Raw genomic sequence first — 26,488 nt, forward strand, 5'->3', positions numbered from 1 at the left:
GTCTATATCACGTTGTCAAACTTTTAAAAGTTTGAACGTCATATGGTCGACACCATATGATCGAACTTCCCTTTTCTGTACTGTAGTGCGATCTCGGAGTTGGTATATTTAAAGAGCAGGGGGTGTGGGGAGTGCAGGGGGCTTGCCCCCCCTGCTTAAACTGTTCAGGTAAGCTTTTTCTTTGGTTTATATTTTTATTACATTTTCAAACTTTTAAAAGTTCGATCATATGGTGTCGACCATATGACTTTCGAACTTTTAAAAGTTAGATTATGTAATATAGATGTGTTTTTTATACAGTAGAAAAGTGGGTGGCAACCCACCTGGAGCCTTCCCCCGGGAGTGGCTATGACCAATTTGGGCGAGGCCTACCCAGGGAGGGTCTCCACTATGTTGTGTAGTTACAACAATGATTTATTTTAGTAAAGTTTTTGTAATGTGCAGATATATAGGACTATGTTTCCTAACATTTAACAAGAACCTCCTTTTCTTTGCCATATTAATCTTGACAAAAGTAAATGCACATAATGTAAAAACACATACTTACAGAATCACACATTTAAACATAAAAAACAAAAGACAAAAAGAACAAGTGGTAATAGTGACAAGTATGGTCGCTTAAGCAGTTCTGCATTCATTTTGTGGAATGTGTCATTCAGGGAGGGGGAGACTTGTGTATGTGGTGGAGTGCACAACTGTTCCGCTGCTGCTTTCATTGGTCTTCAGTAGCTCTGCCTATTCACTGTTGAATATACTAAGGTAAAGTGCAACACCTAAAAGCATAAAGTTACTGGGGCGAGAAGTGGAGATACTATTGGGAAGTAAGAAAAAATGGAAATAACCCCGTGGGGATCAGCTAGTTAAACATTTACAACAGGAGACTATATTAAAGTTATGTAAACATAAAATTGCCAAGTACACTGAAAAAATGACCAAGTGCACTGAAGAATAAGTTTTAAATCTGATTAGGATAATTGGCAAGAATCTCAGTCAAATACAAATATTTACTGAGAATTAAGTCAATAAACAAAAAGAATAATCTTGCCTGTGTTGTTTACTCACTGTACAGCACAAGGAGGTCAAGATTTCTCCTAGTGAGGACGCAGTTGATGGAAAAAGTGGTGGTCAGTTTTATGTAGTTTAATTGGCTCTTTTAGGACACTGGCAGAAGGGCATGTAAACTTAACCACCAGAGACTGCTCTACAAAGAATGAGAAATGGAAAACTGACCTCCACGGGACAGCAACAGAATATGTAGATGTATGTACATAGCCACATATTTATTTAATTATACATATGGGTGTGTATCTGTGTGTATCTGTTTTCTTATGTATGCATATTTATTTGTTTTCTTATTTTCTTAACTAGAAGTAAGCAGTTTATGTGAAATATGTTGCTATTTGTTTAGTACCATGGTTGCCTTCCATCTGGGTATAAAAACTTAGGAATTTGTGGTAGACTGTGACATGTTTGACAGTTATCAGTAGAAAAGGCTTCTAAATGCCTTAGACATCCTTGTTGTAGAAAAGTGCCCTCTGTGTCCTTCCAAACATTTATAATGCTGCTTTACACTGAAATTCCTACGATTCTGAGATGTTCTTATAGGCTCATGGGTATTTACTAGTCTTGCAGTCCAAGGAATCATTGATGAGCATAGCCCAAATTTCCATTTACCCCTAAGCACTGCCTGGCTAAGTGACTTGCTCAAGCTTACAAAGTATGCAGATGAGGGCTGAGGGAATCATACTCTGTACCAAAGGAACCACAGCTCACAACCTTAACCCTCTGTAACAACTGACTTTGTGTTTTCCCAGACATGACCATGTTTGTTCCTTACAGTAACATAAAGTTTACTTACATGTTCAATGTCTTTTTTAAGCTTTCATTGTGCGTTTGATTTAGGTGTGAGATAGCACATATACATACTCATACCATCTTGAATGTCATAATATAATATACTGTACAGTAACATGTCAGTTGGAGAGTATAATGTTATAACAGAACCAGACCGCTCAATGTGATGCCAACTGTAGAATGTAATGTTATAATACAGTATAACCAGACTATACAATAACATGCCATTTGGAGAATATAATGTTATAACAGAACCAGACCACACAATGTGATGTCAACTGTAGAATGCAGTGTTATAATATAACCAGACTGTACAATAAGATCCCGGTTGGAGAATATAATGTTATAACAGAAGCAGACCACATAATGTGATGCCAGCTATAGAACGTAATAATACAATACAACTCGACTGTAAAATAACATGCCAGTTGGACAATATGATGTTATAACAGAAACAGACCACACAATATGATGCCCACTCTAGAATGTAATGTTATAATGTAATATATATATCACATAAAGTAATGCCAACTGTAGAATGTAATGCTGTAGTATAATATAACCAGACTTTACAATATCATGCCAATTGTAGAATATAATGTTGTAACAGAACCAGACCACACAATGTGATGCCAACTATAGAACGTAATGTTATGATATAATATAACCAGACTGTACAGTAACATACCAGTTGCAGAATATAATGTTATAACAGAACCAGACCACACAAAGTGATGCCGACTGTAGAATGTAATATTATAATATAATATAATATTTATTTATTGATTTTTATTTATTACATTTGTTTACCAGGAAAGTCCACTGGGCCTAAAAGAGACCAATTTCAGTGGAGGGCCAGGGAGAAAAGCTCCAACAAGAACATAGATACAGAAAATATTAATCATTAGTTGGTACAAAAGTAAATACAGTGTTACACATAATGATTACAGTAATATATACAGAATATATATGTAAAAGCAGGAATATTGTTAGTTGCCAGGTGAATTCAAAGAGATATAAACAGAGATATATTACTTAGCATTATTGTAGCAGTATCAACATGTGATGAAAAATAATTATAATAATTATGGAGAAAATAACAGCGTTAGGAAACTAGGAGCAAAGCGATAAAGTAAACAAGCTATGATAATGGGTCAAGAACATGAACAGGGCCTTGAAGATAGAAAAGAGAGAAAAAAATGCAATGTTGCAACAGAAATAAATTAATCTAGTGACTGGAGCAAACTATAGGGTGTATCAAGGATGGAGTTATACATACAAGGTGGCAAGAGTGATGAAAACACCAAAGTCACAAATTGAAAATGAGTTGGCAGAAGGTGTCAGGAAAGAGAAAGAGGCAATTTTTGGTACAACAAAGAAAGGAATACTGGTTGCAAAAACCTGACCTGGCTGACTGAGACTGAAGCGTGAGCTTGGAATATTGCAGGAAATAAGGGTATTCCGTGAATCCTTAAGCATTCACAAAGGAAAGCATGGAAAGGACACTCTGCTAGGATGAAGCTAGAAGAGAGGTGAGAAAGCATTGGACAGGCAATAGAGTAGATATAGACGAGGTTAAAGAGGGTTCCAGCACAACGAATAGATGGCCATCTCCCAGGGCTCTTTGAATTTAGCCATTTTACTGGTAGATACCCTGACTAAAATCTTCTGGCAAATCACTGACCACTGCAGAAGTGCCTGAGGATAAAACGATTGTAGGTGTTAAACTATTGTATGAAGAAGGAGGGTGTGCAGAAAGAATGTAGACAACTGCATGCCCTTCAGAATAATGGAATTGGCTGGAAAAGTGATAGAGGACATCCTAAGGGGAAAACTTGCTGCTTTCCTAGAGGACAGTAATTGCCAGGACAACAAGCAGCATGAGTTCATGGCCACAAGTTGCTGTTCCAGTTCCTGTACTGGGTTTTAGGAAACGCAGCATGGGATCTGCACAGTTAGGAAAACTGGATGGGGATCTGTGTGGTCCCAAGCCTGTGGATGGGGATCTGGGTGGTCCCAAGCCTGAGGAAGTGGAGTGCTGCATGACTGAAGGGTGGGACACAGAGGGCTATGATGAGAAGACAATGTTAGGATTAGAGGAGTACTGGTGGAGTCATTTGTGGTGGAAGAACTCTTCCTTGTGTTTGCTTCCGACAAATCTGTGGAAGCAAAGAATGAGATCAGTGGATCAACTTCTTTATTAATGATACAGAACCTCTGACCACGGGGGGTGGGGTGGGGGTGGGGGGTGAAAACTGTAGTAGTAGAGGCTTACTTCCTCAAATGTAGATTCACAGCATTTGTGACATGAAATATCATCTGCTTGAGTAGAACTGGAAGTAACAGAGCATAGAATGATTCTGGAGTACTTATTACACATGGATTTGACCATCAAAGCCAGAGCATGAGGGATGATGCAGTAGCAAGCAGGATGCTGGGTTGTATCTTTTGGAGGACACACTCCCAAAACAGAGTGGTAATACTCGTATTCTTTCAGACTCTGGTTAGGACACACCTTGAGTGTTGTATGCAACTTTTGTAGCTGTAGAAGGAGGGAGATATCAGGCTGCTGGAATGAGTCCAGAGGAAGGCCTCTAGAATGATGCTTGGGAAGGAAAGAAAAGCAGGTGAGCAGAGATTAGAGGGCTTGAGGCAGTTCTACCTAGACAGCACACTGTCTCCATGCAATAGAGGGATGTAGCCCTGGCTACATCCCAAACTGACTTCTTTTTGGATATCACACCATCCTCTGAAGGAGCCAGAAAGGGGGAGAGTGAATTGAGGGAGGCATTGCTTTTCATCTCTTCTATTGAGGGGGGCATTGAAGGGCATAATGCAGGGTATGTTCCTGCTACCAAATCTCCAGTGGAGACCAGGGCATAACTGATACTATATGCTTGAGATGGTGAGAGAATGTGCCAGATGGGTAACATCATTAATTGAACTGAGCAGTCTTGCCACTTTGCATCCACTGAACACCCTTCCCCTGAATGTTTTCATGAAATGCATCGAGGATATTAGGGTACATAAAGAAGATCTCCGATAACTTCCTACATGACAGCTACGATCATTTATGATTAAGTATGGAGATAGCATGACAATGGCCAATACAATGGTTGGCAGATATGGGGAAAATCAAAAAAAATTGTCATTGAACACGAAGTGACAGAGTGATGGATGGTACAAATACACAATATCATGTCAAGGAATGTGAATGAGAAATGCCATAAAGAAAGGATGGGGAGAGGTGGAAGGGACACACGTGGCAAAGTATAAAGAGAACCTTAAACTAAGAATTGCATTGTGCCATTTCTCTATATAGTGCTGCCTCTGTGGTTGTAGCAAAGCAGCTTAAGAATGGAGTCAACAGCCATGTGTGATTAGTACTGACCTTATTGCAACCTGGTATTTGACCTTCACGTGCCTGGAGATGTACTGTCTGATGGCATTAATGAAATACGAAGGCCAGGTGGGATGCAGATGAAGAGACCGTATATAGAGAAGGATAACGAGCACAGTGGGACATAATTCACTTTGTGTATTGCATGAGATGTCTGTGAACGTGTGTGTGTGTGTGTGTGTGTGTGTGTGTGTGTATGTATGTGTATATATATATATATATATATATATATATATATATATATATGTGTGTGTGTGTGTGTGTATATATATATATATATGTGTGTGTGTGTGTGTGTATGTATGTGTGTATATATATATATATATGTGTGTGTGTGTGTGTGTGTGTATGTATATATATATATATATATATATATATGTGTGTGTGTGTGTGTATGTATGTATATATATATATATATATATATATATATATATATATATGTGTGTGTATGTGTATATATATATATGTATAAAAATACCACACACACGCACAACACACATTGCTTTCAGGGTATTTGGACTGCTGTGTTGTCCCCCATTCGGTATTAAACTCCACACCTTGAATCTTCAGGCCCAAGCTGTCTTTTTTTGTTTATTTGCCTCTCCAAAGCCTAATGATCAGCTATTACAAACTCTTGTTATTCTCTAGGTCTACTGGTGTCTGTTTTGTGACCCCAGCATCTACCCTACCCATGTCTGAGGCAGGTATGGAGACTAATGACTGTGATGCAGCATCGTATTGCTGCTGAAGACTATTTTCATTTATGCCGAACATTCCCTTCCTGCCACATGCACTCATTGACATCCCCTGGTGGATTTGCAGTGAGGGTATCTGGTATATCTTCTCACCTCTGCAGCAACTCAGACAAAATCCACCACCTATCCTCTTATAACAACATGCCCCTGTGCATCTTCAGTCTCCACTTAATCGTGAGGTGTATCCAAATGCATGCTCTCCCCAGGATGAGCACGTTCATGTTTCCTTCCAGTGTCACAGATACCCAAACTGCTAGTCAAACCAAGGTCATCTGGACCTTAGTCAGGGCTCTTCTGAGCATCATATGCCCTATATACCTGTATAATGCACATTGTTGCTCTGCTATGTCCCACAGCTTACAACCATTTAATTCTCCTGATCATGTTATGCACCATATGTAATGTGCATAATGTTACTGTCCTTTGTGCTGTAGTTTGATGTTATGTTCATGATCCTGTACTATTGTGAAGATCCATGTTTTTTAACTATTTACTGTAGACTTGTAAGGTATATAATGTAACTGTACTCTGATCTGTAAATTATAGTCTTATTCACTGTCCTGGGCAGTTATGCATTGTGGTTTGTAAGGTGGATTATGTTGCTGTGCTCTGTGCTCTGTATTGTAGTTTACAGTCATGTTATCCCTCCTAAGCCCATTATGCAGTGTAACCTGTATGGTGCACAGTGATGATTGCTCTGCGTCCCATCTTTTGGCAGGTCTTGAAGCTGAAGTACCCTAGCTGCTGTCTAGTTATGAAATGTATATGCTCCTATCCAGTTTCATAGTGCCTTATTCCTTCTTAAGATGCACATTCTTTTCATTGGTGAAAAGACGTGACAGTTTTGGTCACATCTGTATATAGGCATGCTTGTGGTCTAAGTGAGGATAGAACACTTTTGTCAAGGGAGAACAGTGCTGGTAGTGTGCAAGTCTAAAGATAAGGGTTGACAAAATATTAGTCTGTAATGCACAGATTATCAATCTAGTTTTGCCTGAAGCATGTAAGGATGATAAAGTAGCAGACCTTATGTACACTCATTTGTTGGAGTTTATCATGCCGTCTTCTGTATTTAACCTTTTGGGTATAATGCTTAATATATCTGTCAACTAAAAAACATTCCTGTAAATGCAGAATTCCCTTGCAGTCAGTTTGATTGTATATATTCAGATATCCTTGTGCAACAGAGTATTTTGATTTACCATGTAACTAATCAATGTTGGTGCATATTTCCTTAATAAACCGGTAATCAATGCCTGAAACATCTGTTGCAGTTTAGCCCAGGTTGTGACAGAAAAAGCGCTTGTTTAAGTTGGTTCTCACTTACCTAATAAACAAACCGTTTATTTCACATCATTATTTTTAATTTTTAACATTCACTAAAATGTTGAACATGACTAAATACATACATAAACAGTAAATATTATTTTGAATTTGCAAGACAAGAGTCGCAATAAAAAGAGTACTACTTTGTTGGTTTTCTGTTTTTGGCGAGTCAGACAGCATTGCACATAGTTTATAACATGCCGTGTGATGATATTGATTAATATGCCATGTGATATTAATATGCCATAGGTGATATTTGATGTTTCCTTCTCATTTTTAGCCTTTGTCTCATCCTTGTCACCCATCAAGCCAAGTGCCAGCGTACAAGCTGCTACTGGACAGGTGTCATTCCTTGCCCCTGTCTCAGAGTACACCAATTGGATTGGATCAGGTTGGATGGAGACTGCAAATGTCACAGAGGAGAGGTGGGTAGTCCTTCAGCACTTAATTTTTAAGTCCTTCAGTTTTTAATTACAGACTCTGGAATGAACCTTGGCTCTGGTATTTAGACTGAACTGAAAGTGTGTACGTCAAGTAATCAGCCAAACAACCAGTTTGTTTTCCAGACAGAAGATCATGTTCTTGCAGTCACTGTTGCCTTTAAAGGGTGATCTCACTGTAGGTCTCAAAAAACAGAAGTAACTTCCTTGTTAACTCATTCACTCCAGTGGAGCTCAGGAATACTGACTGCTAACTTCCCACATAGAAATAGTGGTACATCCTCAGCTACTTTTCAAAATTTGTATTTATGTATCTATTTGTGAAAAGAAATGTGCATAACATTTGAATCATAATTGCAGTGAAAATTTGTAAATGCAAAAATTGTGCAAGACACAGATCAACACAATGGTACAAAAGTTTTAGTAAAGGTGTGAAGAGAGATTTTATAAATGGCAATTATCACAAATTTTATGGATATTTTGAATACTTCCTGAAACATGTGACACCATCTTGATAACTACGCCATGTTGATATCTACAACATGTAGCTTAATTGTTTCCCTGGATCTTAATGTCAGAATGTGCACTGATCCAGCATTTTACCATATTTCCTTACCGAGATTGACAAAAATACTAGAAAAAGCAAGAGTCATATTGCTCATAATAAGGCATATAACAATGTTATGTCTCTGCAACTGTACTAGACAGAGGTTATGTGTCAGTGGACAATTTAACTATACTTTTATAAAGTGAAACATCATCCATCAACTTACCATGTTTCTTTCCAGAAATATGGGCCAAATTATGAAAGTATCCTAATTTTCATATCTGAAACATACAGAACCCATTTTATCTCTGCAAGTGTATTTCATGAGGTATGATCATCGGCTTCAAAAATGATACCTCACCCCATTGTGTTGCCCTGTTCCTTTTCAGAGATATCAATACAAATGTGAAAAATCATAGTCTTTATCTGGAAAATGCTCAAAAAAAATATGTATCTTTAGGTATGCCAGACAGAGGTCCTATATTGGGACTAGTTTAACCAGACACATACAGGCTTCAAAACAATACCTCGCCCATCATGGAGCCACGCTCCCTTACAGATATGTTGATACTTTGATGTACAGTGTATGAGTAACACAATCCATGTAGATTATCTTAAAACTTCATATACTAGAATGAAGCAATTTTTGTCTGCAAGGATAAATTGGATGGGTATTCTAGAAGCTTTGGCTGCAGATTTCTGAAGATTATACATTACTAAATGGAAAGATTCTGCTTATTTAAAAAAAATTAAGCATGAGAGAACCCACCTGAGTCATTTTCTTTACGATGATCAAGTCATTTACATGCAGTATTTTGCTAAAACTGGTGAGATATAGATTCCTTGAAATACTTCAGACCTTAAAGTCCTGCCAGCGTCACAGAGTGTTTACTACAGAGATTACATTGCTACTTTGGTTTTGTGTGTGTGTCCCCCCATCCTTGTAGTATTAAAGACAGATGGCTTCCCAGGGAGCTGCACCTTATGTCATAATTTATTAATTCTTATGCAGTACTTTTTTTTTTTTTGACCAGGCAAGTTCTAAAGGACTTCTTAGAAGCTTACTTTTGCAGTTGCAGAAGTTCTACTTAGAGATACTTCCACAAGCACAATTAGTTGATGGTTCTTTTTAGCCCTCTGTTATGCCATTCAGATATACTGTAGGGATGACACCAGTAAACTTGTCAACTCATGCTATGTTTCTAATTGTAATATTATTCATTAATAGTAAATGCTTTGTAATCAAAATATTTTATAGCCAAATGCTTTCCAGTGTGACAGAATGGAATCCTCCTGCTTCTTTACCTATCATCCTGCATTACTAGGAGGGGAGATCTCTTTCTGCATGTCAGAGCAGCACTTCCCTCCCAGCAGACAGATGCTACTACACTCTCCATTCTTTTGAAGTTTGGCGAGCAATGGCAGCAGCAGTGACCGCTTCAACCGTCACACAGTTACACTGGTAAGAGAAGGAACATGCATCAGACCCCACTGTCCTGGGCCTCCTACATATCTGCTAAACAGACACCACCAGAATTACACATTCTAAAGACATAAACCTTCCTTGTGATATAAATAGGACTTGCTGGCAAGACATGTACTTAACCTATCATATCCTCCCCCCTTCCTCCTCTCTCTGTTATCTTCCTTCTACTATATAAAGCATAAACTTATTACACATCTATCTGCATCTGTTATTTCACAAAATGGCACAGAAAATCCTATAAACCCTACTGATTCATTATGCATTACCCTTTATCAATTTTTGATCCTATGTCTGTTTATATTGCTTGTTAAACTTCTACTTTTATATTTGCATTTTGATTGTATGTATATGTATTTGATTATATGTATATGTATTTTGACTGTATGTATATGCATTTGATTATATGTATATGTATTTTGATTGTATGTATATGCATTTGATTATATGTATATGTATTTTGACTGTATGTATATGCATTTGATTATATGTATATGTATTTTGACTGTATGTATATGCATTTGATTATATGTATATGTATTTTGATTGTATGTATATGCATTTGATTATATGTATATGTATTTTGATTGTATGTATATGCATTTGATTATATGTATATGTATTTTGATTGTATGTATATGCATTTGATTATATGTATATGTATTTTGATTGTATGTATATGCATTTGATTATATGTATATGTATTTTGATTGTATGTATATGCATTTGATTATATGTATATGTATTTTGATTGTATGTATATGCATTTGATTATATGTATATGTATTTTGACTGTATGTATATGCATTTGATTATATGTATATGTATTTTGACTGTATGTATATGCATTTGATTATATGTATATGTATTTTGACTGTATGTATATGCATTTGATTATATGTATATGTATTTTGATTGTATGTATATGCATTTGATTATATGTATATGTATTTTGACTGTATGTGTATGTATTCACAAGGAGCTTTTCTCCTTGGGCCTCCATTGGAAAAGGGCTCACCTTGGCCCATTGGACTTTCCCGGTTAACAAACTGCAAATAAATAAATGTATGCATCTCAGAGACGATCCTTTCTCTGGAACAGGCTCTGATTCGTGGCAAGCAGAGCTCCTCCCTAATTCAATTCAACCACACCTTGGACAACTGTATAGGAAACTGGAAATTCACCCCTAGTTTGGCACCTGTCTCTCTAATGGACTCAAGCAACCTATAAATGATTCATCTGCCAGGCCCCTGCTTGTAAATGTTTCATCTCCTGCTTACACTGTCAATGGTACCAGAACTTTAGAGATTTGGGATGCATGGCTAGGCTTATAGTGGCTTCAGTGGTCATTAGCCTATTACCCACTTGTGATGAACCTATGAACTAACATTGTTATATGAAACTGCTAATAATCGACTTACCAGTGCTAACAACATATCGCCTTGTTTAAATATGATTTGTTATACCTGTTGTTTTTGACAAGAAAAAGAAAAGAGATGAATTGTGGGTAAAGGAATGGAAAAGATGTGGAAGTCTGATTGGGGAACATGCACAGTTTTAAGGTTGTAGATTGTTGTGCATTAGAGGTGCCAATAGCCTAACTGTTACAGTACTTCTGGGTCAATAACTAACAATATAACTTTTCTGAAGTGTGACATTTATATTTGGTAAGTATAGCAGCATTTTAGCAATCATTAAATGAAAGGTTAGAAAACCAGTGGCCAGATGTTATTCCAACAACTTTAATTTTGCTGAGCTTTGGGGAGAGTTGCTGTAGGCAGCATTTTCTTCAAATGTTTTCCTCTTTTATTTGACTGCTCCATCACTTTGTCAGAGCCTTTTTTAGGTAATTGAATGGAGGTATATTCAAGGTGTACATAACCGTAAATCCGTGAAGCATCTCAAGTGAATGATTAAACTGCGTGTTTAAAGCTACACCATCAAAACTGATTGCTAGAAATAACTGCAGGTTATAAATATCTATTAAATCAAAGCTGATTAAAATACTCAATGCTGACTAGGTTGTTTGAGAAAAAAAGACTTTGCATATAAATTGTTTCATTTTAAATGAGTTAAAACTGAATCATTCAACCACTTAGATTTCAAAAATCTCTTTAGTATTTAACTGAGCTCACGGAGATGTGCATATACTTTCAGTAAACATATACATGGCTGTAAATGAGTATAAAACTGCAGTATTGTCTGAATGCTTTCTCTTGGTGAAGAACTTGACTAGTTTAAAAGTGTTTGGTTTTATCTGGGACAGATGAGCTAACACTAAAAAGAGACTGCAACCCTATAGGTTGTGGCTGTCCATATGAAGGTTTTCAAGTTGACATTTACAGATTTAAGGGAAAAATAAGAAAGAGATAAAATGAAGAACATCAAGCAAACTGTCTACCATGGTATTATGGGATGGTATCATCTTACTGCCTTTCCTTATCATTATGAATTTACTTGTTTACGTTTGTTAATCGGGATACAATGACTGGGCCATGCACGACCCCTTTTCAGCAGGAAAAAAGCAGTAATTTAACAAAAAGGTATTAAAATGAATATGTGAATAACACAAGGAAAATATGTATTGATAAGATATATAAAAAAATAAAAGTAATAATAGTGTTTCTCCCCTATTACCAGTTTTCTACAGCATGTTTTAGTATGCAGAAAAACAGGTATGGTGGAGTCAAATGTTATGAAAGGAAAGGTGTTTTACAGTTACAGTTGATGCATTATGACTGAACTTGCTTGCAAGCAGCTAAGAAACATAGTTGGATTTGTAGTGGATAGGGGTTTAAGATGAACTCACCAGCCAGCTTACTGCCAGAAGGACTTAGCATATATTTATACTGCTGTCGACTTGAATTTGAGTGAATTTTTGATGTTGGGGAACTGATGTGGGTGTGGGACAAATGATGAACCTATGCCTCTTCACTTCTCTAAGGTGTGGGACAGGGTCACTAAAGCCATCCATATCAGAGTACTCTCAGTGGACTGTGTAATCATGATGTAGGGCTGATGTTCAGTTGGTGGTGGTAGGGTGGCACACTAAGCACTGCATTCATTTGTCTGAGCAAGCAAGGTTCAACAAAACCCACTGTACACTGACCCACTGATAAGGACTGCCATGAACATATAGGCATTAAAAAAAATCTTTTGATGGATAAAGTGACAAGTCCAGTCATCACCGTTGACTCTTATCCCTATTTGTGGAATGAATGGAGATTGCATGAGAAGACTGGACTTTAGAATAGGTCATAAAGAAGTCTGATGTAACTTACTCTTAAGTACCCCATGCAATTGTTCATGTAGGCATAGGCGTGTCTTCTGATTGACACTGGCTGATTGACAGCCATGAAAATTCAGCCTGTTATTTATGAATAATGCATGTGATATCATGCCGTTGCAGTATCAAAGCTATACAGACAATCAGGTGAAACTACTACTTACCATTTCTGTTTCTTGTTGTTAGTAATTTCTACCAACCAACACAAAATTGTCTAATAGTGAGAAAGAAAGCACAACAACATTTTGGAAAGAGAATGCAAAGGGATGTAATGGTTTGTGCTCCTACTCCCTGTAAGGGTACTGTCTGCATCCTTGGTGTATCGAATATGTGAAAAATAAAAACATTTAAGAAACAGAATGTAAAGAGGATGCAAAGATGATTTGTAATCCAGCCACTCTGATAATTAAACCCAAGGAAAATAAAAAAGTCAGCAGTGAAAATACAGTATCATTACTAACTGTAAATAACTCGGAAAGCTTGTGGCAGGGAGGTTGGGGGAGTGTCGCCCCCTGATGGATGTGTCATTGTGTAACATCTTATTCTGGTATTCTTTTATCATCTTAACAAATATTGTATGTAGGATTCCACGATGGTTGTGCTCTGAAGAGCAGGTTAATTCAAGGTGACTATTTTGTTACACGACCTTAACTGGAACAATTAAGCTGCAGCCTATTTATAGGCCTACAGCCCTACACTAATCCCTGCGCCCTACATGTGGAACATGCCTTGCAACATCAAATTCAAAGATTCTGGAGGACATCTTTACAAAAATAGGGACAGATTTTAAATATTGCTTTTCTAACCTTAGGAAAGTTAAGTAGAATAACAGGATTTTGTTAGCATGCATTTTCTAAAGGATATGCATCTACAACTTAGTTGGTTCAGTCCTCAGTAATTTACCAAAAAAACATAATTTTTGTGAGGATCCCATGCAGACCAAAAATATGAGGCAAAATCTGGACATTGTGGGCAGTAGAGAGGCATGCTATGCACCATGGGAATTGGCTATGTGGATAATTTGCTGAGAAAATGCTTTTCTTCTCTCCATTGCCAGTGTGTCTGTTACACAGAACACATTCCATGGAATCCACATGGTGCAATACTGGGCGAGGAAGGGTCACAGAGCAGTAAATAATGGGGGGGGGGGCAAAGGAGCAAGAATAGGACACTTTTTAAATATTGCTTTTACAAACTTAGAAAATTGATAGAACAACAGGTTTTACATTAGCACAAATTTTCTGAAAGGTATTAAGTCTGAAACTCAAATGTCTGTCAATATTTTCTGACTTAAACACTCAATGATTTACCAACTATTTGCTAGAAAAACATAATTTTTATAGACATGGACCACAAATATGAAGCAAAAATCTGGAGATTATGCAAAAATCTGTACAGTTAAGAGCATACCTCTCAAGTTCCCAGCACAAGACATCTGGACAAAGCCAAAAATAATGGCGGGACAAAGGCCCAAAAATATGGATACATTTTAAATATTGCTGATATAAACTTAATATAAACTTAGAAAGCTACTAGAAAAAAGGTATTGTGGTAACATGAATTACCTGAAGGATATGATCCTCAAATGTCTAATTGTTTAGCGACTTCAACCCTTAATGACTTACAAAAAAAACACAAGTTTTATGAGTAACAGACTTAAAATATGAGTCAAAAATCTGGACATTTTGTGAAAATCTGAGAAGTATAGTTAAGAGGTATGATCGAGAGAGAGAGTGAGAGCAATCATGAGTTAATGCATGTATGAATGAGGAAATGAGTGAGTGTGTGTGTGTGTGTGTGTGTGTGTGTGTGTGTGTGTGTGTGTGTGTGTGTGTGTGTGTGTGTGTGTGTGTGTGTGAGAGTGTGAGAAATCAGAAGAGAGTGAGAGTGATGCGTGAGTGATTGCATGTATGAATGAGGGAGTGACTGTGTGTGAGAGATCGGGAGAGCGAGAGCGATCGTGTGTGAGTGAATGGATGTATGAATGAAGAAGTGTGTGCGTGTGTGTGCACGTGAGAGAGAGAGATTGGGACAGAGTGACAGCAATCATGTAAGATTGCATGTGTGAGAGAGAGTGAAGAGTGACAGCGAGCATGCGATCCCTTAGCAGCGATTAAGATGTCCATGCATATTTCTCAACCTTTTACAGCAAGAAATCTGGACAAAGCTATAAATAATATATATGGGTGTGTGTGTGTGTGTGTGTGTGTGTGTGTGTGTGTGTGTGTGTGTGTGTGTGTGAGAGAGACAGAGAGAGAGATGAGTCAGTGTGATCCCTGGCAGCAGCATCAAGAGGTTTGCATACCTAACAGTCTGCAACACTCATTTTATTTAATTTAAATTTGTTTTGGGGGGCAAGTAAACATTTACTAAAGTAATCCGCTCTGCCATCCAAAAGACACAGATCAAATACGTACCTGCCCAGCTTATATTTTTCTTCTTGGACTACTAAAAGAGCTCCTCTTCTTATCAAGGATATAACTCTCCCACCACCTGCCTTGTCTATATTCTGACTGTGGACCTAACAGAATCTTTTGTCGTCCACGAAACTGCCTGACATTTTTGGTTTGGTTCACTCACTGAAGCAGCAAAACGAATGCCGGAAACAATTCAGACTAAACCAGGACATTTCTGCATCCCAAAGACAATGGTTGGGATTCCAGGACAGAGACTTCCAAACTGGGACTGTCCTGGAAAAAGTGGGATGGCTGGTCACCTTGGGTTAATTACAGCAATCCCAGTGTAAAAAAGGAAAACGAAAGCTAACAATCTGGGTAAAATCCAGTTACTGGCTGGTCACCGCACTTTCTGAATATCAGCAAATAAGTCTGGAAAAAATCTATGAAAAATAATTAGAAATAGAGACGAACAAACTCTGGTGGAGAAAATTCCTGCAGCTGTACAGCAAAAGGCATTTCAGGTTTCAGCTTTGAGTAGGAAATGGGTTTCATTAATTTAGAGGAAAAAATAAATCAGATGTATTCACTGGTGTTTTAAATGAGTGAAAACTGGAGGAATATATACAGTCAAATGACAAAAGCCTAGGAAGAATAGAAGAATATTTAGGGAACTATTCAGATGAGCTTATGAAGCTGCAGCAGAAATCAGAGGTTAAAATGAATGACAGACTGGCTGAATATGAAGTTACTTATGAACTGCTTCAAAAAATAGTGGAATTAAAAGACATAGCATCCAGAAAAAAACAGAGATTTTCTGCTATACCAAAGAAACCAGATGGCATAGACTACATTCATTTGAAGCAGTCTGCATAGGACATGCTATTTAAGCCCTGTCCTCTTTTAGTGAGGAACAGCTGTGGTTGTTGCAATTGTTGAATATGCCTGGTTAGGTACATACCAAAGGGTCTGATGAGTGCCATAAACAGAGGAACAGTGATCTCCTTTGACCAATATGTCATACCTTTGTTTTTAAGCTGCACGGCATGGAATAATTTCTTCAGTACCATAGACATGCGATGGTCAAAGGCTAGATTACTATTTGTGTCCCCATATCCCCGACTACTAGATCAACTTGTCAAAATGGTAGTTACCAGGAATGCTGACTTCCTGAAGGATACTATTATGCATTTCTTAATGTTTAGTTTTTTTTCCATGGCTCTGAGACCACTTATCTGTCTGTGTCATCCCTTCAAGCAGAATGTTAGTGTAAGTGAAGGATTCTATGACTACTCCTAATTTGCAGTCCTCTGCAAATTTGGTCAGACAGAGGCTATTGAAGTTGGCCTTGACTTCAGAGGAGTAGTTGCTAAAAATGAGCATTCCCAGAACCAATGCCTGAGGAACTCTGCTGGTGACTGTCATCTTTGTAGAGATGGACACCTCAGTTATGACTTTCTAGTTCTTGTCTGTGAGCCAGCTGGATAGCAACTAGGTAACTTAAGAGTTTATTATACCTAATTGTTTGAGTTTGTCAACAATGCCAAAGTGGGTTATTGTGTCAAATGCCTTGGGCAGGTCAAGATAGGCAGTGTGAACCATTTTGCCCACACCCTTTTTTTTGGTGATCTTCTCAAAGAAGTCCACCAGATTGAGGAAGCATGACCTGTTGTAACTTGTTCTAGGCATGACCTGTTCTTGACGAAACCATATTGGGTTGGGTCCAGTGTCTGGAAGGTTCCTGTCTTATTATTGATCATTTCTGTGATAATTCTATCCATGGCTTTGCATATTAGACTTGTGGGTCTGTAGTATTCAGGGTCTGTAGATGGCCTGTCTTTGTTCAGAGGTATGGTGGTTGCTGTTTTCCATTCCTGAGGCATACAGACCATTTGGTAGCTGCAATTAAATAGGGATTTCAAAGGGTCCAATAGGTCTTATTTTATGCTATTTAGATAACAGCCTCCGATATTGTCAGAGTCTGTCTATACAGTGATGTTGGTCTCGGAGAAAGCATTGAGGACCTGTTCCCTATAGCTTGGGAGAGTTATATTTTATGAAATTTCCTGAGGGGAGGCTGGGGGGAATAGGGGTAAAGTTAGAGCTGAATTTGTTTGCCAGTAGGTTTAATCTTCTGGCTCAGTATAGGTGGCTCCATTAACAATGAGCTCTGTACACAATTGTGTATAGCCTTTGAGGCTTTAGACTTGGCTAAAGAATACCATGTGGTTGTCCTTGGCCTGCGAGACTAGATTTGCCTCAGTTTTGGCTTTGGTAGACTTTTTGTCCTCAGAGTTGTTTTAATTTGATGGGAGTACTTTTATTCTGCAGGGTGGTACACCTCTTAGTTTGTCGTGATTTTCTTCCTTTTGTTATATACCCTAGTGATGTTGTGATTACACCAGAGTGGCTTGTTTTTTGAGATAGTTCTGTAGTTATTCCAGTGGGTACAGCTGCCTCTGTGCAGCTAGAATGCTTGTATTTGGGTTTCTATGAACAGTTCCAAGTAGGCAGCAGTATTCTCAGGGTTTACGAAGGCTTGAAATTTTGCTAGGTTATCACTTAATAGTTGGAACTTGAACCACAGACTGATGTTGGGTAGTTGAGATGATGAGGAAGTAATACTTAAATGGAAGAATTATAAAGTGCGATTTTCATAAAATCCAGTTTGGGCATCAATGCAGTATCTCTGCAAAAAGTGCTAAAAAGACTAGAAGCTTATTGGCTGTGTTAACTTGATGGGAGGACTCTAAAGCATAATTCAAACTTTGTCAATAATGTTTAGAAGGACAATGATGGAACAAGATGAAACTGTAGTTAATAAAAAGTTTTGTTCTTAGTAAAATGTGTATAATAAAGTACTTGAAGTAAGCTGCATATCATATTGTAAAACAGTTCTGTATGGTATGCAGAAGTATTTTAAATGTTAGATGGGAGTGTGGGAATCTCATCAGTGACTGCTGTTTATGCTCATGATATTACAATTAGAAAATACTTTTTTCCTGTATTGTATCCAGGGTATATACTTTAAGAAGATAACGTCTGGATATGAGCTATATAATGTTGCAATCTTGGGCTTCTAGAGGGAGATATAAAAGTGTTCTAATAATATGTGTATTAAAAATATAATAATTTCTTTCTTTTTATACAGGTCTGGTATCCCACCTGTGATCCAGGGGATGACAGGATTAACAAGATTTGATCTGGACTAATTCTTTGTCTTTTGTTTTTATACAAGTGGATGTATAGACTAATGTTCTCAATTTGCATCGCATACAGGGATTTTTTTTTTCTTTTTGTAGGCTAACTGGCTAGAAAATGAAGGGCATGAAAATTTACATTTCTCTCGTATTTAAAAGTTTTTATTTCTCTCATATTAAAAAAAGACATTTTATTTATTTATTTTATTTTATTTTATTTTATTTTACATTTGTTAACCGGGAAATTCCGACTGGACCAGGTCCATTTTCAGCGGAGGCCCGGGGAGAAAAGCTCCAACATTAAGTTATACAACTACAGTACATCCAACATAATACACAAATAATACATTGCATTAGTGTAGCAATTAGCTGTTTTTTAATCAGCAAGTGGCTGTAAATACAGATGGTATTTTCTACAGGTGCAGGCAATTACTCGAGAAATGACTGAAGATTGTACTCATATATGTCATATTTAGTATTTAAGAGAGAACTGATGAGCAGTTCAATGAAAATAAATGAACATTTGATTCTGACAGATTTGAGTGCATTTGCAAGTGGTTGTATTAAGTGTAACAGTGCATTATTTTGTTTATTCAGTTATGGGTAGCCAGTGCAAAATTTCTTAAGGCTAAGCATGTGCAGACTGAAAGCATGCAAGTTGTTTTTCACAGCTGGGAGGGGGGAATAGAGAGAGGACAAGGACATGTGGTATTAATGCAAGGAGGAACACAGGATTTAGCATGTGCTTTCAGCATGATTAAACGTAACATTAGAATAGGTAATGCCTGTGGGTTCGGCTGTCCATTTATGGCATCTGCCTTTATATGGAGAGGTAAGGTACCCTTTTGGAGTGTATATACAGTTTTGTGTGTTTGCTTTGAGTTAAAAGGGGTTTGGATGTTAAAATGTATTACTTTCTTGTTTTTTGTGTCTTTTTATTGAAGCAAAAAGTCAGGAAAATGCAGCAAAATTTCAAACAGAGATGACAGCCAGCAACCGTATACATTATTAGCCTGTCAGACATTAATATGTGCATGTAATTTGCATTTTGGAAACATATATTCAAAAGAACAGTTATGCAGAAAGGGAGAAAGTAATATCTTATCATAACAGCTGCCTTATCAGTTTTGTCATGGCTTGTCCACTGGCGTTGTGGGTATGGACAAAAATCAGAGAGTACTGCATTATATTAAGAAGGGTGTGTACAAATAGCTATGTTACTTCAGATTCATGTGGATAGAAATAAGTGTTTCAATTTTTTCAAAGAAGGGACTTCAGAATGGATATTTAGCATAATATCAGGGGCAAAGGAAAAGGAGGGTGATAATAGTGATTGCAAAATGGACTCATAGCGATGGAAGAGAGAGAAAAGTAGACAATGTTAAATTGGTGGGAATAAGGGAGGATTACACTGATATGTATTTATATTTCATTAGTATTATGGAGCTTAAGAAAAGGGATTATTATTTGCATTCATGTTATCAAAGATCATTTTGGTGATTGGAAAAAAAAAACAAAACAAAAATTGTCCACAAAAATCACCTTCAATGAACAACTCAACAATTGTTTTTTTGCAGGGGGGGGTCACCCCTCCCTGAGATTTAACTCTGAGGTTGCAAAACAGTGAAGGAAAAAGGGAAAATCCACTGTTGGCGATAGTAATTTTGGTGACAGCACTCATTGTTTTTGCATTGCTGAAATTACTTTTAATGACATGACATGTTCCCTATTATATACGAGTGAGGACCAGAACCTGATTTGCAGTGGTGAAGGATTCATTACATGGATCTAGAAAGGGAAAATATAAAAGAGCGTAGCGTTATGAAGAAATATATATGAGAATGTTTGTAATGGAAATGTGAATTTACAAGTAGGAACTCATGCAGATTTGCATATTATTCTTCAAGGTACAATAACTGGGCTAGATTGGATAGAATCAAATTTCATAGGATCATCGCTATTTAATCAAAAGATGTGAATCCTATCCAATTACTATTTTAGATCACTCCCCAATACAGACTAAGATAAACATGCAGGGTATTTGTTAAGAAGGGATGGATTTAAGGAATTAGCAGTGAAAATGATTCAAGAGTTATTAGGAAGATATACATTCCTTCAGAAGGAATAGCTAGAAAGTGAGATAAAATGAAGTTTAAAATATGGTAGAAATAAAAGTGAGAGAGAAATAGGAAAGAAGCAATAGTAGTTACTTTGAGGGCTAAAGTAGAAAGGGATGAGATAAAATCAGTGATGTATGATTAGTCAACAAAGAAGCCTCTAGGAAAATATGGTATCCCTGTTGAAGTTTGGAAGCTAGGAAGGAAGATGGTAATTAAGATCTGGAAGGATTTGTTTAATAATATTTTAAAATCAGGGAGAGTACCAGTATCTTGGAAGAAATCTGCAGTGGCTGTATTACCCAAAGTAAGGACCTTCAAACCCAGCTACATGATTATAAACTATTTGTCTATATTAGCTTAGAGAATGACAAAGGTTTTGCCAATATTAATATATGGGAGCGCTACAGAATCCTGAAAGCCCAAAATCCTGAAGCCCATAATCCTGAGACCAAAATCCTGAAAACTCAAAATCCGGAAAACACACAGGATACCAGCACTTACTATATTCCAGCACAAGTACATACAGAAACAAATAAAACACAAACTATATTACTGTTCTCCAAGTATAAGCAGGGGAGCAGGCCCCCCCTGCACCCCCCACCCCCTGCTACTTAAATATATCAACTCCAAGATTGCATTTAGTGTAGTGAAGTGCAATCTTGGATTTGATATATTTAAGTAGCAGGGGGTGGGGGTGGGGTCACATGGGGGCTTGCCCCCCTGCATATAGTTGAAGGGTAATATGTTTCTGTATGTACTTGTGCAGGAATATAGTAAGTGTTGGTATCCTGTGTGTTTTCAGTATTTTGGTCTCAAGATTTTGGTCTTCAGGATTCTGTAGCACTCCCACACACACACACACACACACACACACACACACACACACACACACACACACACATATATATATATATATATATATATATATATATATATATATATAGATCAATTTTTTTTTGTATAAGGGAGGAAAACATTTGACAATATGAATGGAGTAAGTATGATCCAGAGGGAAGTTGAGTGTAAGTAGACACTGCTGTTGTCCGGGATCGTCTTGCAAAGAAGGTATTCAATAGTCAGCTTGGATTTTGTGCTGTGCAATGATAGTATTTGCATTCCTGATAGGGATAATAGAGTTATTAAGGAGTTCATTTGAAGAGATGGATACAGTAATTAAGCCTGGAGAGTTCTTCTCTGATAAGCTTTGTTTAAACAGAGGAACCTGGCAGGGGTGTCCTTTTTCCCATTATTTGTTTTATACTTAGTCATTGGCAAAGAAAATAAGGAACTTAGAAATTCAAGGATATAACTGTTTGAATAATCAAGAAAAGTTAGCTTTAATCATAGATAATATTATTATGTACTTCATAACTCGAGAAAAGGATGTGTCAGTGTTGAGGAATATTTTGAGACAGTTTCTAGTCTTTTCACGATACTAAATTGAAAAGTCAAATGCTAGAGCAGTTAACCATGTACCTCACATTAATTGGTTCTGCAGTACCTATATCTATGGAGAAATGATTAGATGAAGTATTTAGGTGTATGGATTAAAAAGGATTCCATTGTGGCAGCTAAGGATATGTGGGATGAGAGTAAAGAAAATACAAAAGCTGAGAAGGTGGAGGCTTTTGATTATGGATATGGATAGCAAGATAACACGCAGTAAAAATGTGTCTAGTCCCTCTTGTTTTATATACAGGTGTATTTCATTCAACACCAGAAGAGGAGTTGTAGACCATTATTAATTAGGAGTCAAAGCAGTTTATTTTTGAAGGGAAAAGTTCAAGTGGAGTTGTGTGGGATAAGTATTCTCTTCCCATAGAAATGTGGGGTAGGATTACTTGACTCGGAGATGCATTAGAGTTATGAGGTTAAGGCTCATATAGAAAATACAACCAGAAGGTTACCGATCAAAGTGGGGAACCATGATGATGAAACTGGGGTGGGCCGAGTTACAGAAATAAAGGAAGAGAAGGATTTTCGATGTTGGCCCTTAAGAAGAATAACAGCAATCATACAGAATATTATCTTTCTAAAGTAGTGAAAAGTATTCTAAAAACGAATCCAGCTTGGGAATGGAGAAAGGTTTTAACAATGAGGATGATTGCAAGTAGGGGCATAAAAACTAGGCAAGAGGTGGGGTTGAATTTATTGAAGAAAAATAGACAAGGGAACCAAGAAACTGCGAGCAAATAACTATGGAGAGAAAGATAATAGCATAGGTAGAGGTCAAGCAGAAGTTTGAACTGCACATTAGAGACTTCTAGCTCAGTATAGACAAAGAGAAAGGGGAGGGCTCCTTTTGATTTGTTAGTGAGTCTAGAATATATATAAACAGATAATTAGTAGGGCACATAAAATGCTGCATGATATCTAAAAGAGTCAGTCAAAAGAGGTTATTAAAGACTGATAAGATAAAATGGAAATGTAGTATACAAAGCAAATGTGGAAGGATATCTTTGTCTCCCAAATTTACAATAAGTCCAGAAGGTTTTGGATTTTTGCATGCAAGTGAAATACGTATTTTTATACCAGATGTAGACTTCAGGGAATTATTCCTTAGCTGGAGAGGAATTGCTGGAGGTGTGACAGGAAAGAGAGAGGTAATTTGGAGCATTTTTTTTGAAAAAGTATCAAGCTGGCAGATTTTAAAAATTATTAATGGAGCACAGTTCACGGAAATTTTAGCTGAGCAAATGATTTTAACTAATGGAATAATTATTTTGTGATGGGGTGTATGATCTGAATTGTCTAATAAAGTCTTGCCAAGTTTAATGTTATGGCTGTCAAAAAAAGCAATTACTAGAAAATGGGAATCAAAATGGAAACAAGTTGTAACCTAAGTATTGAATGTTGTAAAGAAGATAAAGGAATTGGGTAGAATCTTTAGAAAAGGGAAGGAGCACATTATATAGAAATAAATTAATTTCTGGGACCAGTATATACAGACAAATGTTCAGGAGGAGGAGGAGTGAAATGTGAGGGAAGGCAGGATTTGAGCAATTTATGTAATGTTGGACTGAATGATAATTGCTGAAAAGGAAAACCTAGATGTGTAATGCATGAAATTGACAAAATGTGTATAATGTTTTTTTTTTTTTTTTAGGGCTGTACACTCATCCATGATATTTCAGTGGTGTGACTTAATGAAAGAGTTTTATATGTTTGCATAAGGCTATACTAACGTATTGCACATTTTCATAAAAAAACATTGTGACTACTGGTGCAGACTGTCAATGAGTAAAGGGAGTTGCAATTTCATATCATGTAGGATGTATGCATTAAGGTAATATACCAGACGTCTGAATGGGATAGAGATCAATACAAAAGGAGTAGCCAGGCTCATTCATTTAAAAATAATGGCAACTAAAGTAAAGTTAAACATCATTTAACATCATATCTTGTGCTGGCAAAATATTCTGAATGAGGCTGGGCTAAGCATAGAGGGTGAGGACTGGAGCATGTGATATGCGTCACCTCAATATTTGTTTTTTATTCAGTACAGTGGGGCATGAAATAGGCAAACAATGCATCTAGGTCCATAGTTACAGAGTCTAGGTTGGCTAAAATTATTTAGCTAATATACTGAATGCTGGCCAGGCCTCTTGTGTCACAATGCTTGTATTACTGGCGATGGCACTTCAAAGATGCTGTCAGTTTGGCAAAGGTCAGGGTGAGGGCAATAATATTTAATTCACTCTTTTCAAAGCAGGTAAGAACCCATTAAGCATTAGTGACTCTTCATAGGTAACCTGGGAACATTGACATGTGAAATGACCTGCTCAAAGTAGAGTTGGCATTTGTAGATGAGCTGTGTCTCAATCATGAAAATGAAGAATGGGTGTTTTCATATGAAGCTAGGGGCAATTTCTGAAAGGTTACAGCAAGGTGTATACCTCATAGTAATCGTTTCGCATTCAGAGACAGCCTTACTATGGTGATTTGGCATAAAAATCCAGTGGGCTGTCTTTGCAGCTGTGCTAAATGTTAATGAGGCATTCTTATGGTGAGGCATATGCTGGTTAGTTATGTACTCTTCTCTCAGAGATGCCTGGAGTAAGTCATAGGAGATTACTAGGCTATCAACACAAAGGTCATTTTAAGCTTAGCTGTTTCATCCCAATGTAATACCATAGAAATGCTAGTCAATATCCAAGATTGCATTTAGTGATGACTGTCCATGTCCAGGGGGGTTGTGGGCTGCTTCTTTCCTTGCTGATTCTGCCAAGCCCATTCCCTTGGCTGCAGATGTTGAGTGATTCTGAGAATTGCTCAGCTGCCTATAGTAACACTGACACTCCTGCAGCTCATGTTAATGAACACAACCAAAAGCTCATGTTCACCCATCGCAAAAAGGTAAGTGCCAAGGAGTTTAGTGGACAGGTAGTGTTGGGATGTTTGTGCATGTATTTGTGTGTGGCTGCATGGGTGAGTGTGTGGGTGTGCGTGCTTGTCTAGGAGGTTGCAGTAGGAGGGTTAAAGAGGGTATAGGTTAGGTAAGTGAGACAGTGTGCATATGTGTGTGTTGGGGGCTGTCATACCTACACAATCCCCTAGTCTAACAAGCAAATCCTGCAGTATTAGGTTGGGGCACTTGATGCCAAGGATAACTCTTTAGTAATATGATTTAATGGCACTAGTGGAACACTAGCCATCATGGAGAGCTCTCTGTACTTTGTGCCTTAATGGCACTTACACAAGAAGTGAGACAGGGGTGGACTAGCCACCCTCGGGAACTGTCTTTACATCATGCTTTAGAGGCATTTACACAAGACATGGGTCAGAGTGAACACTAGACGCAAGGTAGAAATCCCTTTATATTGCACCTTAATGACACCTGCACAAGACAAGGGTTGATGGGAACACTGAAAAACATGGATAATTCTTTCCTATTGTGCCATGATGGCACTTAGGGTTGAAGGGAATACTAGACACCAGGGATTCTCTTTGCAGTGTGAGCATTATCCCATTATGATAGTTAATCTGTTACTATTGATGTTTAAATAAGAAGTGTAAAGCTCAAAAGTGTGGCATAATCCCATGCTTGCAAGAGTCCATGAGTTACAAGGGAGAGTGTGAAGGAGGCTTCAGCAAAGCCAAAAGGAACACTAGATAACATCAGGGTCATTATTTAAAATTTTACCAGGACTAATTGAAAAATGTAATTGAGCAGTAACTCTAGCATCAACATGCAGTCTACAAATACTAAAGAGAAAGACACTCTAATTTCTGCCATTATTGACTTGACTATAATCATCCATGATTTATGAGGGTGGGGAGAAGAAATGTCGGGGACATTCTAATAAATCGGGCACAGGTGAAAGGTGTGTGTGTGTCTGTGTGTCTGTGTGTCTGTGTGTCTGTGTGTGTGTGTGTGTGTGTGTGTGTGTGTGTGTGTGTGTGTGTGTGTGTGTGTGTCTGTGTGTGTGTCTGTGTTTGTGTATGTGTGCATGTGTGGGAGACAGAATGGGGAGGGTGTGCCAATGCAATGCATGAGCCACTAGTGTTAAATGCATCAGAAAAGTGTAGATTTGCACAGACAGTAGTTAACCGTGACTCAGAAACTGAAAAGTAGCTGATAGTGAGGGTTTTACCCAGCACTGGGGATTCTTCTGAATCCTCTGATAAATGTATATGAAGCTATTCACCAAAAAAGTGAAATGCATTAAGTATGAGACAGA

At 37.5% G+C, this 26,488-nt stretch overlaps 1 protein-coding gene across 4 annotated transcripts in view; it reads left to right on the forward strand.

The window, feature by feature from the left end:
* Positions 1–26,488, forward strand: part of ARHGEF9 (Cdc42 guanine nucleotide exchange factor 9) — a 3,179,575-nt gene that overhangs the window by 950,604 nt on the left and 2,202,483 nt on the right. For all 4 annotated transcript variants that reach the window (XM_044057721.1, XM_044057724.1, XM_044057723.1 and 1 more), the window contains one exon: positions 7,616–7,760. In XM_044057721.1, the coding sequence (XP_043913656.1) occupies positions 7,616–7,760 (145 nt within the window). The remainder of the gene's footprint in view (positions 1–7,615; positions 7,761–26,488) is intronic.

Source organism: Protopterus annectens, chromosome 15.part0, assembly GCF_019279795.1.
Source record: "Protopterus annectens isolate FY-2018-M chromosome 15.part0, PAN1.0, whole genome shotgun sequence".
NCBI lineage: Eukaryota > Metazoa > Chordata > Ceratodontiformes > Protopteridae > Protopterus > Protopterus annectens.